This window comes from Hibiscus syriacus, unplaced genomic scaffold (assembly GCF_006381635.1).
Source record: "Hibiscus syriacus cultivar Baekdansim isolate YM2019G1 unplaced genomic scaffold, ASM638163v2 tig00009009_pilon, whole genome shotgun sequence".
NCBI classification, from domain to species: Eukaryota; Viridiplantae; Streptophyta; class Magnoliopsida; order Malvales; family Malvaceae; genus Hibiscus; species Hibiscus syriacus.
In genome coordinates, this window is record NW_024062181.1 from 196,558 (window position 1) to 209,333 (window position 12,776).

The window sequence follows — 12,776 nt, forward strand, 5'->3', positions numbered from 1 at the left end:
AAGACAAGTTGGCCACTTAAATTCTAAATGTTAGGGAAAATATAATTTATTTTTATTAATTTTTTCTTGACTCTAGACTCAAGACCAATATCAAGTTGATTAAAGCTAAGCTCTAGCATTTAATTAGGGATAGACATGGTCAGATGAGGTGAATTTTGTGACTGATTTAAATTTGATCGAGTAAGAGGTTGTTTGTTTATTTCATAATGATTAAGTCCTGAATGATTAAAATGCTGAATGATTCAGAGGATCTGAATGAATTAGCTCTGAATGTGATACGTTGTTTGATAATGGCTCTGAATCATTCAGAATGCACTTCTGTGTTGAATCATTCAACACTGTTTTGCTGAATCAATCAGTACTGAATCATTCAGAGGTACGAAAAAAATCGAAAATATATGATAATATGAATTTTTCAGGGCAACAACTGCCCTTGGTCATCCCTCTTCGGTCTATTCATGTTTATTAGGAAAGATAATTCTACTATTATCTCGGGTTGGGTCAAGGATTTTCATCTTGAATTCGAACTTGACCCAATATTATCCATAAAAAATCAATCTACTCGATCTTGTCCTTCAAGAAAAAAATTGATTTAACGTGATTCAAACTCGTTTTTTTTAAATAATCCTATAAGATTAAATCAGATCAAAATTCATCAAGTCTAAATCTCATACGCATCCCCCATATTTAACTCCTAAATGTTGGAATTACTTGGAAAAGTGTATAACTTATTTAATTTCTTCTTTATCATTTCTCATTACAACATTTACACGGTTTAAATATAATCACAACTTATTCAAAATAATGATATGTCAAATATAGCTTTGAACAAGTTGGATAAAGGCAACTGCAATTTGCATATGTTTATCAAGTTTTTCAACATTTCAGTTTCTTTATCATATGAAATTAAAAGGTGATTTTATGAGTAATATTCTTTTCTTTATTATTTACCTAAACTATATAAAAATTTTATTTCGAAAATTAATCAAAATTTTAAACATATAATATCATATACTGTTTTTTTATTACGATAGTTTTCGGAAAACGAATAACGCCACATAATAATTTTTTATTTCGAATCAAATTATAATAATAAAAAAATCAATGGAACTAAAATGGAGTCAATTTTTTAATTATAACTTTCAAAATTAAAACATATTCAAATACATCCTACACAATAGCAATAATTTCGCAGTGTAAAAGAAGTCTTGTTATTTAGATAAGTTAGATACAAGAAGACAAGAAGTACATGAATTTAGGTGTTTGTCGCCGACGAGGGCTTCACACGATAACAAGGTCAATGATGGTTTAATGTTTTAGGTAGGGGTGTAAACGAGCCGAGTCGAGCTCGAGTATTGTTGAGCTCGACTCGACTCAAAAACTCTGAAATGGAGCTCGACTCGACTCGAAAATTCGCGAGCTTGAAATTTTCAAGCTCGACTCGAACTCGAAATCCTGAACTAAAGCTCGTGAGAAGCTCAAAATGAAAAAAAAAATTTAACTTAACTCAATTGAAGCCTTAAACTCGAACTCGAACCTGAACTTTAAATACACGAAAATCTTACTGTATTTTTTTTAAATCAATACATAAATATTAATATAATTAATAATTTATTTTTTTTAAAAAAATATTAATATATTATATTTTCGAGCTGCTCACGAGCTTTTCGAGTCGAATATCAAGTAGCTCGTTTCGGCTCGTTAAGAACTCGAGTCGAGTCCATTCAATCCGAGTATTTATCGAGCCTTGATCGAGTCGATCTCGAGTAGCTCGTGATCTGTCTCGTCATATTTACTGCCCTAGTTTTAGGCTTGAATACCCTAATTTATAAATAAATAAATAAATAAAATCAATAACCTTCAATGATTTATCAAATACAGCCTAACTTAAAAAAAATAAAAGAAATCAATTTTTAATACGTAATTAATGAAATAGGATTGTTGCATCCCATGCCAATTATAAATGACTAAACATTGAATGGACCAAAACGAAAAATTGTTAACCAACATGTGCAAATGGTTGCAAATATTAATTACAAGTCATTGTGACCATTTAAAAATATCTTAAACGTTTATTTCGATCAATAATCACAAACCACAATATTTAAATAAATATGCAAATGAAAGCCGAAGTATACACGATATTTAAACATTTATTTCTTCACAACGTTTTTGTATTAAATAAGGTGGTGAAATGCGTCACTGTCTGATTGGATACAAAATTAAATTAAATAAATAATTAAAGTTGATCAAATATCCTCTAATCTAATAGAGGGGTATTATTCACTCGATCCTAAAATTTTACATCATTCACTTGATCCGACCCGACCCGAAAAATATATACCCTCCATCCGACCCAATTTTTTGAGATAAAATTCGAATCCGACCTGACCCGAAATAATAAAATAATTATTTTTATTCAATAAAAACAATGCTTTAATTGAAAAAAATAATATATAGAAGGGTACTATTGTAATTATTCATAAATATATAAGATAAAATTATTATTTTTCGAATCAGGTAGGGTCGGGTATTTTTTACCCTAAACCCGAATCTGACCCGACCCAAACATCACATTTAAAAAATACGACCCTACTCGAATCCAAATAAAAAAAACCGACCTAATTGGGTCGGGTCAGGTTGGAACCCGTTGACTTCGGGTCCCATGCCCATCCTTAGCCCCATGCATGTCTTCTCTTTCATTCTCAACCTTTCTCTTCACCTTTTGGCTAAAAAAACAACAATCTTCCCAACATCCATTTACTACATTTTCAAACAACATAGCTTAACTCCATGTTCCTACAAGCATTTTATTTATACATAACTTTGACATTTATTTTACACATAAGATTAAAACGTGAAATATGTAATGTATTTTATAATTATATTTATTTTTTATATAATATTAATTATTAATTTAAATAAAATATTTATAAAGAATGGTCATATAAAATAATCAGATTGAGTTCACACTTTACATTTGTGGACATCATACATTATTTCTTATAAATATACATATATATAAAAAAGGATAAATTACACAAATGATTTCCTGACTATAGAACATTGCTTCGTTGAGTCTTCTGACTATTAAAAGTTACAAAATGATATTCAAACTATAAAGTGCTATTTTATTACAAAATAATCATCTGATCATATTTTAATGATATTAAAAGTCTGAACTGGACGTTATTCTGTTGATTGCGATATAAAATCATATTTTAATGTGTCTAATGACACCATTATTTCTTTCAAGTACTGGCTCAATGACATAATGTAAATGAAGAGTCAATCCATTGAATACAACTCAAACTGATATGAGATCATATTTTATCATATCTCAGTCAATATATTAATATCTAGCTCATATGGTTGTCAATTTTTTAACAAAAAAAATATGAGCTTAGAATATATAGATAGTCGAGTGATTATTTTGTAACTTTTAATAGTCGGAAGACATAACAACGCAACGCTTTAAATTGATGGACTATTTTATAATTTTTAATGATTGAAAGACTCAATAAAACCACCCTTTATATTTGAGGGACTATCTGTATACTTTATAAAAAAACAAGGGATAGAAGTTATTAACGGACGTGAATGCATGCACTAAATTTTAGCCCTGACTTCAAATTCATTGATCAAAAAACAACAAATCCATACAAAGCTTTCAACTGTGACACCATTGACACAAAGTCCTCAATCGTCACTTTCAAACGCGTGGTCCTCAAATCCCACCCCCTTGCACTTCATTTATTATTGTTTTTTATATAAATTATTAGGGTAAAATATACAAATGGTCACCGAACTTTTCAAATACTTTCATTTAAATCCCCAACCTTTAAAACTTGCAATACAATCACCAAACATTTAATTCGTTTGTAATATAGTCTCCGACGTAACAGGAGTTTCACTGTCCTATTTTTTCAAATCTCATGAACCCTAAAAGCTTGAAATATTTTTCTATGCAATTCGACTGAATTAATTTTCGTTACTGTTAAATAAATAGATGAGATATTAATAATTTGGAGGTGATGTTTTTATCTTAAGACAGTAGGTTGAACAAGTGTGATTGTCGGACATTGTATATGCTATCAACAATAAAGATAAATTTTAAATAAGTATTACTTTATAATGATTTAAATTATTATTTTTAAGAAAAACAGACATATAATAAATCTACACAGTGCCGACATTTATCATAGAAGTTGAAGAGAGGAAGAAGAAAGCAAGGAGAGGCTTAAAAGTTTTCTCACGAAGAGCTGGGACGTGAGGGCATTGCCACGTATACGCGACGTGCCATATCAAAGCCATGCAATCACGCTTCCCACTGCTTTTTCCCGTTTTTCTTCTCACTGGTCTCTTAAGTTGGTCTAATTATGTTCTTAGTCCATGTATTCGTTGTGTATCTGAAATTAATACTTCACTCTTTTGTTTCGATAAGTAAAGATCAACTAATAAAGGTTGGTTCATTAATTTTAAACTCATAAAATATAATAGTTCATGAAATAGTTTGGCTGTCCTTTTTTCCCATATATATGGGGTAAGGGGGAGGTAAGATAGTAGGCTACCCCCAACACCAAGTTGAGAGCAACTTCCGTAAGAGACCTCCGAATTATGAAATACCCTCCGTAGGACTCGATCCCACGACCTATATGAGTGCTTAAATAAAACCTTTTCGATTAAACACCACGACTTTGAATTGTCCACTTCAGTATTTAAAAAAAACAAGTAATCCAATTTAAATTCTATTATTAAAAATAGAAGATCAAAACTAAATTCCTTGGAACTAAAATAAGATTAAATTTCAAATGTACTAAAAGTAAAGGGACTATGAGCAGAATTAGACCTTTACATGTTTTACCAAACATAAAGGCAAAGCGAAGTACCACCGTGAAATCGTTGTTCATCCCCATCTTTCATAATAACGATAAATTTTTAACTAAATTTTTATACAGTACCACCTCAAGATGAAAGAAGTTAAGCTGCAACCTACTTTGAATGATTCCAACCTTTGATCTTGGATATATTCTTGATGATATATATATTAGTTCTTGTCATTGGCCTCCATGGAAGCATTAAACTTGCTTTGGATCCTCTGCCTTGGCTCCATCTCAGTTGCTTTTTGACCCCTACCACTTGTGTAAGCTTCAAAGAACTCCTTGTTCTCTTTCTGCAATTCATTCCAAACTGTAACCAAAGCCATATATATATATATGTTTTGTTATGTGTTCTCACTGTGTGAGTAATATTTTTCCAAGAAAATGACTGAAATTATATTAATTAACCTGTTGAAGTAATGACTGGTTTAATATCTGCATGCTTGGACAAAGCTTCCATGCACTCTTCTTTGCTCATGTTGAAGATCAAACACTCTTCTATAAGATGGTGCACCTGCATACAATTGACCACATAATTTTTTTTTAAAAAAAAAGTCGATCATTGTTAATCGAGTTGGAGTGTGCTTGAGGATGTAGTATCTTGCATATAGCTTACCATGCGGATATATGATGCCGAAGATTCACCCATAAATCATGCAAATATTAGTAGTCGGAGTATTTATAGAGTGATTGATATGAAGGATGAACCTCGGAAAATGCAGGGAAAAGTTTGTCAAGATGGGAAAGAAATGAAAAGAGGAGGAGAAAATCAGTCCAATGTCTTGAGCTGGCCAAAAGTATTGAATTTATAAGCTAAAAATATGGAAGTGGACAGGGATGGATCAACATGTGTTGGGGTTAATTTATAAGCATCAGAATCGGACCGGTCAGCGAACGGGCTGTGCTACCGGTTCATTGGTTCAATCGGTCGATCCGGTCGTAAGAACCGAACGACGTCATAATTATTTAAAAAATTAAATAAAAATACAAAAAAATTTAATAAAAAATAAAAAATAAAATTAGGTTGAACCGGTTTACGGTCCGGTTCGAACGGTTCCTTACGGTTCACTAGAACCGGTTAAACCGAAGTAGAATGAATCGAACGAGACAACGGTTCTCGATTCAACCGGTTGATCCGGTCTGATTTTCAAAACACTGAATTATAAGCCAAAAGTATTCAATTTATAAGAAATGGAAATTGTTGTTTGACGTGATCATATGTTTGTCGTAGGATGTCGGTGGGGTCCATGTCTCACGTGGGACGATGTCTATGATTGGCGGAGAAGAGATGAGGGGGGATTCTGTAAGAAAGCTAGTCCTCTAGTTATACAGTCTCACGTGCTGATTAGGCCACCCTCCACTTGAAACGTGGGACCTGCTCACCCTACCCATTGTTGGCTTGTGCGGATTTAGGCAGGGTTTATGACTGGTTGTTTTCAGTTCTTTTATCTGGTTATATCTTAGGACAATGAAGCAAGATGGTGGGGATTTTAATGAGAATTTAGTGCTCCAATTATAAAAATATAAGCGATCAATCATTTATATCAATGATTGAGTTTGAATTAATTATAATTTATCTAATAAGATAAGATATTAGATATTTTAAATAATATTAAAAGTTTATATTTAATATTATAAACCTGAAAATTATATTAAAAGAATATTTTTCATAATACATATATAATATCAATTAATCAGATATCATAATTATAAAAATGGTCAAATGTCTAATATTAAAAGAATGAGTATATATATCAGAAATCTCTGAGTCACCATGATATAAATATTTGACATATTTAACTCTTGGAATAATAGTATAAGTTTATAACGACAAACCAATATATTAACGTGAAAGATCTTTAAGTGTATACGTACGATTTCTCATTCTAAATTTGAATAAATAGTTGAAGTTGTCGTAGCGCAGATATATTCAAAATTTGGCCCAACATCTATCAAGATCGAGTAAATAATGAATATCAATTGTCAACAGCGAAAAGATGACTGAAAATAATGAATATCAATCGTCAATTACAAGTCTCAAATTTTGAAGGTAGCATAAGATGGTATAGTAAGGGTTCACTTTTGCTTTCTCATTTATTTGTGATGTGGACTTGAACGTCTTTGAAACACATAGTAAAACTGGGAAAGTAAATTAAAGAAATACAACAGTTTAAGCAATTGATAAACATCAACTTTCTCTCAAAATCAACATAACAGCTATAGTGTTTTTCTGTTAATCCTTCAGTCTATTATATTTTATAACAGAAAATGTATTCTGGCAGGTAACCAGTCATTTTCAAGTAAACAGGCAGATTTACTTTTCCCACCGGATTTTGAAGATGATTTTCCAGTCGCAGCACAGGTAGCATTATATCCTATATTTTGATAATTTTATTTTTCTAGAAAACTGTATGTTGTGCAAACATTAAGACAAGTATTTGTTAATTGGCAGATATCCCGCAAATATAGTTTGATCTACGTTGTCACAAACCTCGGGTTGCTGTTTGTTTATGATCTAGAGATGGCGACGGCAGTATGCAGAACTAGGATCAGCCCACATCCTATATTTTTAACCTCTGAAGATTCAGTGCTGGGTGGGTTGTATGCCATCAACACGCAAGGTCAGGTGTTGTTGGCTACTGTAAATGAAGCAACAATAGTGGCATTTGTTAGTGATCAAGTATGTTCTGTGCCTCTATTGTTTTGTTTTCTGGTATATCTTAGGCGAGACATGGCTGCTTACAACTTCTTCTGGTTTCTTTCGTGTTTCAGTTGAACAATTTGGGGCTTGCTGTCAATCTGGCTAAAAGAGCAAACCTTCCAGTGGCAGAGAATTTGGTAAGTATCTTGAAGACAGGGATTGGAGACAGGCCGTCTTGTTTCTTGATCTACCGAGGTACCGGTTTTCTGGCTGTGTTCTTTCGTTTCGCATTGCATGATTAGATCTAGTGTTTGACATACCTGATACCTACTTGGTCACTTTGTTAAATTTTTTACTATGCTTTTGGATATCTCAGATTGTCCAACGTTTTGAAGAATTGTTTGCTCAGACGAAGTATATAGAAGCTGCTGAGTTTGCTGCAGAGTCTCCGCAAGGATCCTTCGTACACCTGATTCATTATCCAAGCTTCAGGTCTGATTTTTTTCTTCTTCCTTTAATCACAGAGTATTTGCATAAATCCTCTACCCAGAGTGATCCTGTGCAAGTTGGGCAAACTCCACCACTGTTGCAATACTTGAGTATCCTTTTAACAATAGTGAAGCTCAATGCATTCGAGTCATTGGAATCATCTCGGATTGCTCTAGACCAAAACAAGAAGAATCTTCTTGAGACCTGGTTGGCAGAAGATAAACTGGAGTGTAGTGAGGAACTTGGAGACTTTGTGAAGGTTTGATTTGAATCATATTTAATATTATTGCTCGTTCTATTTTGGGCGCCTCCTAATTGTTCTTCTTCTTTTGTTGTAGACTGTGGACGACGATCTTGCGCTGAAAATATATATTAGAGCTAGGGCAGCTTCAAAAGTTGTTGCAGCTTTTGCTGACCGCAGAGAGTTTCACTTTGACAAAATCTTAAAGAAACTGTTTCCTCAGGTTGGGTACAGTCTCGACTACTTGTTCCTTCTGCAAACAATTCTTGGTACTCATCCACAGGTTTGTTTCTGTTTTCTGTTGTCTTTAGCGTTTGAGGTGTCAAGTCATCATATAAGTAATTGGTAAATATGTTCCGATGTGTTTATACCACTTCGTTAAAAAGCCTTTTTCAGTAAACTTTTATGGATATTTCTGATAAATTAAAATTTCATCTATTGTTTGCCAATCTATAGACTTATTGATGAGCTCCCTACATTTGATTCTCAACAACGAACTCTGTTGTTGTTTTGGTTTCTGCTTGTTAGTCGCTGCCGTTGCGAAATTCGGCTGACCATTTAATCGACATAGAAGATAATGGCATTGTGGAGGGTGGTTCAAGTCAGAAGGTTAAAACCGGATATTGCATAACTCATTCTCCCTGTTTTTAGGTCAATTTAGATATTAAGATTTGAGTATTTTGACTACTGACTACTGAGCACCGATTGTTCCTCATCTATTTTTTGGCTTGATGTTCAAACGGATAGATTTGGATCTTTCTCATTGTCAACTTCCGGAATATGCATTGGCAGCAATGTTAATGGCTCTCCTAGGTTTGCTCGGATGCACGACGGAGTTAGCCTTTAAGGGTGGAAAGGAAAAGGCGAGATGGAGATGGGATAAGGAGATACCATGGTTTTATTGTTCAACAGCTCGTCCTACAAGTTTCAGGCGTTTCGGTAGCTTTGCTGAAATATTTGGATTGGTATGTGCCGTACTTCAAAGTATTTCAGCACTTGTGGCTTATGTCTTTTATAGTCGGCACTCTGATAATCCCATCAAGGTCTCATATTCGCCAATTATTTTTGCACTTGGTCTATTGTTCTCTCAATATCTCAAGGATCGAAGTCGGAAAGTGAATGTGGCTGGTCATGAAGATTAGATTGTATTGCTCTTCTTATGCATATTGGGTTTCGTTCATGTAAATAGGATGCCAAAAGGATTTTCTGATTGCCAAGTTTTGTCCAAGTTGCTTTTAATTACTTGATACTGAAAGTCCGAAACAACCGATGTAATTTTTGATAAGCAACGTGGTAGAAAAAAAAAACATGTACAATATAGAGATATGGATATATGGAAATTTATATACAATTAATTTTTATCGTGTTATTTTATGTTAAAATATAATGAAATGAAATTAAGATTCAAACTAAAATCTAATATAACAATCACTTCAACTCATTTTTCTTTTAACATAATCACCGATATCCAATTTATTGATTAAATATACGGTTCGAATATTGTAGGGGCGAGGACAATTCTTCTAATTTAATTTGTTTCGCTCGAAAATTATAGGATTCGAAAATTCTATTGATTAAATATATTTAGATATATATGATATTAGTCAGATTACCACATCAGTTGTATTGAATCTGTAGTTCGAATTGTGATTCAAATATTTTAGTAGATAGAAGGTCGAATCAATTAGTTTAACTGTGCTAATCCGAACCGTCCATTTTGGATGAGAGAGCATAGCTCGTGACAGTTTTAACCATCGAATTTCATCCATTTAGCAAAATCATCCACTGCAATGGCAGCCAGGCTCTCACTCTCTCTAGGCCTTCCACTTCCAGCTTCAATTTCTCTTCACTCCATTTTCAAGGTTCCCTTTCTAATTCTTTTACTCTCTGATTAGCAACACAATCACCGTTACTCATCGAAGCTTTCTTCTTCAATTGCAGGGAAATTCTAGGAATTTAAGACCAGACTCACTTCACATCATCCCAATTAGAACCAGGAAACAGCCACTACATGAGCAGCAACAGACAAGGTCTTTAGTTGTTGTGAACCAAGCGGCGAAAACCCAAGTTCCAGTTCCGGCTTCTAATGTCCGGTTTCGATTGGATAACCTTGGACCTCAGCCAGGGTCGAGAAAGAAAGCAAAGCGAAAGGGGAGAGGGATTTCGGCCGGACAAGGTGGAAGTTGTGGGTTTGGGATGAGGGGCCAGAAATCACGGTCTGGTCCGGGTGTTAGGAAAGGGTTCGAAGGTGGCCAAATGCCGCTTTATCGGCGTATCCCCAAATTGAGAGGCATTGCTGGAGGTAATATTTTACTATGCACGTCAACTCGTTTATGAAAATTAAGAAATTTGATGGTTGTTTATGTTGAACTGTGCAAATTTTGGAAATGCTTAATTAAATTGCTCCCTTAAGTAAGAATTTAAGCAAGTTTTTAGCTGTCTTCTTTGGGATTTAGCAATAGTAGAAACATTCAATCAAATGGTTAGTCAATGCAAGTTATGTGAGGAATGGTTTGGATTTGGTTTTTACCATGATATAGTTTGGTAGCGATTGAAAATTGTGCTTGATTGTTGGTTCTTTACGAGCCTGTTTCACCATTGTAAGTGTTAGTCGAGTATAATTATTGCAGTTGATGTAAAGAAAAGCTAAGATATTGTTTTGGAAATTTAATGCAATAAGTATTATAGGATGTAGAAATTGCTATTTTCCCCCATGTTAGATCCTAGAATTGTATCTTGCGACGATGATGCTGGTGTGGAGATGTAAACTAGATGTCATTGAATGAATTTGAAAGTTAAGGGCTTTCCTATCAGTTTAATTGTTTCTTTTATATTAGCTGAAACCAGAGTTCGAGCTTGGTAATTTTTTCATCTCTCGATAATTCTTTATGTTGTGCGGTGTCCATTGACATTTTTTCTTCAATTGTCATTTTTCTTACAAGGTATGCATGCGGGATTACCTAAATACATTCCCGTCAACTTGAAAGACATAGAAACAGCAGGATTTCAAGAGGGTGATGAGGTATCATTGGAAACTTTGAAGGAGAAGGGTTTGATCAATCCATCAGGCAGAGAGAGGAAACTCCCTTTAAAGGTATGTACGATCTCGGATTTTTTTGTGACAGCTATAGGGATAAGACATGGTGTTTTTAGTCCATGTATAAGTTTGATAGCCCTGAAAGCAGAAATTGTTCTCTTGATCTTTGAGTAGAAAACTCAGTTTATCTTATGCATGAATCATTAATCATGAGAAAAACTAGTCTTGTTCTTGATTAATTATGGAAACAATAATGCAATTAGAGTAAGCTCTATCAAAAGAAATGCATCCTTCGATTTTGGGGCTCAATCTCGACTGTGTAAGGTTCATTCCAGCTACTACTACTCTGCCTATGTTGTGTACTTTCCTTCTGAGACTTGTGGCCTTTACTTTCTCTGCCAAAAAGCAGAACTTATTTCAGGGTCATCAATAATGCTCGACTCATTATGGAATGTCATGCCCTGTTTTGTTTGGAATTGGACGATATTCAATGTATGCATGCCTATATATGTGTGTGTGTGGAACATTAGCTCCTTGACCTCTGGTTTTTCAATTTGCATACATATCGTGCTTGTTGACAGGCACATACAAAGAGACATGTACATACATACATACATATATATTTCTGGTTGAAGCAGGCTGAAGTCCTATTTCTCGTGTTGAATTTCGAAATATCAATTCCATTTCTGGTTTAGCTCTTTCTGGCTGTTTATCGTTCCGAAATGTGTGTTAAATTCAGTAACGTATGTTATGTTGTGTGTTTCTTTTTGATTGATTTCTTAAATATTATCTATTGAACAGTATAAATGGCCATCATGTTGTTTATGCTATTGTGTTGAATTAGATTCTCGGTGATGGGGAGCTTAACGTAAAACTGAACTTCAAGGCCCGTGCCTTCTCATCGTCTGCAAAAGAAAAGCTCGAGGCAGCTGGTTCCTCGCTAACCATATTGCCTGGCCGGAAGAAGTGGGTTAAACCATCGGTTGCCAAGAACCTTGCACGAGCTGAAGAGTACTTTGCCAAGAAGAGGGCAGCAGCCACGGAAACCGAGTCAACGTCTGCATGAATGGTGTGTATTGATTCGGGCTGACCCGAACTACAAAAACCGTTGTCCAAGACCCGACAGTTACAGACAGAACCACCTGATTGCTCGGATAGACAGTTCAAAATAGAATTTTGGCTTCGTTTCCAGCACTGTATTTTCAAAGGAAACTGTTCATTCTGTCATTTACATGGTTACAAGAAATTAAACATGTTTATTTACATTTCTTTTGGCTGTCTCTTAATTTTCTTGACTGTTGTATAATATCACTCACTTTTATTTGCGTTGACCTCTGTATTAGTGTTTATAAATGTCAAATGTCATTGAAGTTTAGGGTTTATATCAATTTTACTATGAAGTTTTAAAATGAGTCAATCTTAACCCTACATTTTAGTTTACATCGGATTGATTGAATGATATGAAAATAAAATTTTATTTTATCTCGT

The 12,776-nt window shown here is 34.0% G+C and overlaps 3 protein-coding genes across 3 annotated transcripts; 2 read left to right on the forward strand and 1 right to left on the reverse strand.

The window, feature by feature from the left end:
* Positions 1 to 4,833: 4,833 nt before the first annotated feature.
* LOC120202719 lies at positions 4,834 to 5,684 on the reverse strand. Its single transcript, XM_039203111.1, has 3 exons — positions 5,497 to 5,684; positions 5,289 to 5,394; positions 4,834 to 5,190 (listed from the first exon to the last, which is right to left on the reverse strand). The coding sequence occupies exons 1-3, from the start codon at positions 5,527 to 5,529 to the stop codon at positions 5,048 to 5,050; spliced, it is 282 nt and encodes a 93-aa protein (XP_039059042.1). The 5' UTR covers positions 5,530 to 5,684; the 3' UTR covers positions 4,834 to 5,047.
* Positions 5,685 to 7,333: 1,649 nt separating this feature from the next.
* LOC120202721 (clathrin heavy chain 2-like) lies at positions 7,334 to 9,574 on the forward strand. The gene is made up of 4 exons (XM_039203112.1): positions 7,334 to 7,560; positions 7,653 to 7,776; positions 7,898 to 8,269; positions 8,349 to 9,574. The coding sequence occupies exons 1-3, from the start codon at positions 7,402 to 7,404 to the stop codon at positions 7,912 to 7,914; spliced, it is 300 nt and encodes a 99-aa protein (XP_039059043.1). The 5' UTR covers positions 7,334 to 7,401; the 3' UTR covers positions 7,915 to 8,269; positions 8,349 to 9,574.
* Positions 9,575 to 10,026: 452 nt separating this feature from the next.
* Positions 10,027 to 12,551, forward strand: LOC120202842 (50S ribosomal protein L15, chloroplastic-like). The gene is made up of 4 exons (XM_039203201.1): positions 10,027 to 10,113; positions 10,193 to 10,553; positions 11,194 to 11,345; positions 12,133 to 12,551. Exons 1-4 carry the CDS (start codon positions 10,042 to 10,044, stop codon positions 12,352 to 12,354), a joined length of 807 nt encoding a protein of 268 aa, XP_039059132.1. The 5' UTR covers positions 10,027 to 10,041; the 3' UTR covers positions 12,355 to 12,551.
* Positions 12,552 to 12,776: the final 225 nt, after the last annotated feature.

Bases quoted from the DNA above. Each gene is read 5' to 3' on its own strand.
- LOC120202721 (XM_039203112.1), top strand. From the start codon at position 7,402: ATGGCGACGGCAGTATGCAGAACTAGGATCAGCCCACATCCTATATTT. The intron at 7,561-7,652 runs GTATGTTCTGTG...TTCGTGTTTCAG, and splicing joins TGGCATTTGTTAGTGATCAA to TTGAACAATTTGGGGCTTGC.
- LOC120202719 (XM_039203111.1), bottom strand. From the start codon at position 5,529: ATGGGTGAATCTTCGGCATCATATATCCGCATG. The intron at 5,395-5,496 runs GTAAGCTATATG...AATTGTATGCAG, and splicing joins CGGCATCATATATCCGCATG to GTGCACCATCTTATAGAAGA. The intron at 5,191-5,288 runs GTTAATTAATAT...CTTTGGTTACAG, and splicing joins ACCAGTCATTACTTCAACAG to TTTGGAATGAATTGCAGAAA.
- LOC120202842 (XM_039203201.1), top strand. From the start codon at position 10,042: ATGGCAGCCAGGCTCTCACTCTCTCTAGGCCTTCCACTTCCAGCTTCA. The intron at 10,114-10,192 runs GTTCCCTTTCTA...CTTCAATTGCAG, and splicing joins CTCTTCACTCCATTTTCAAG to GGAAATTCTAGGAATTTAAG. The intron at 10,554-11,193 runs GTAATATTTTAC...TTTTCTTACAAG, and splicing joins ATTGAGAGGCATTGCTGGAG to GTATGCATGCGGGATTACCT.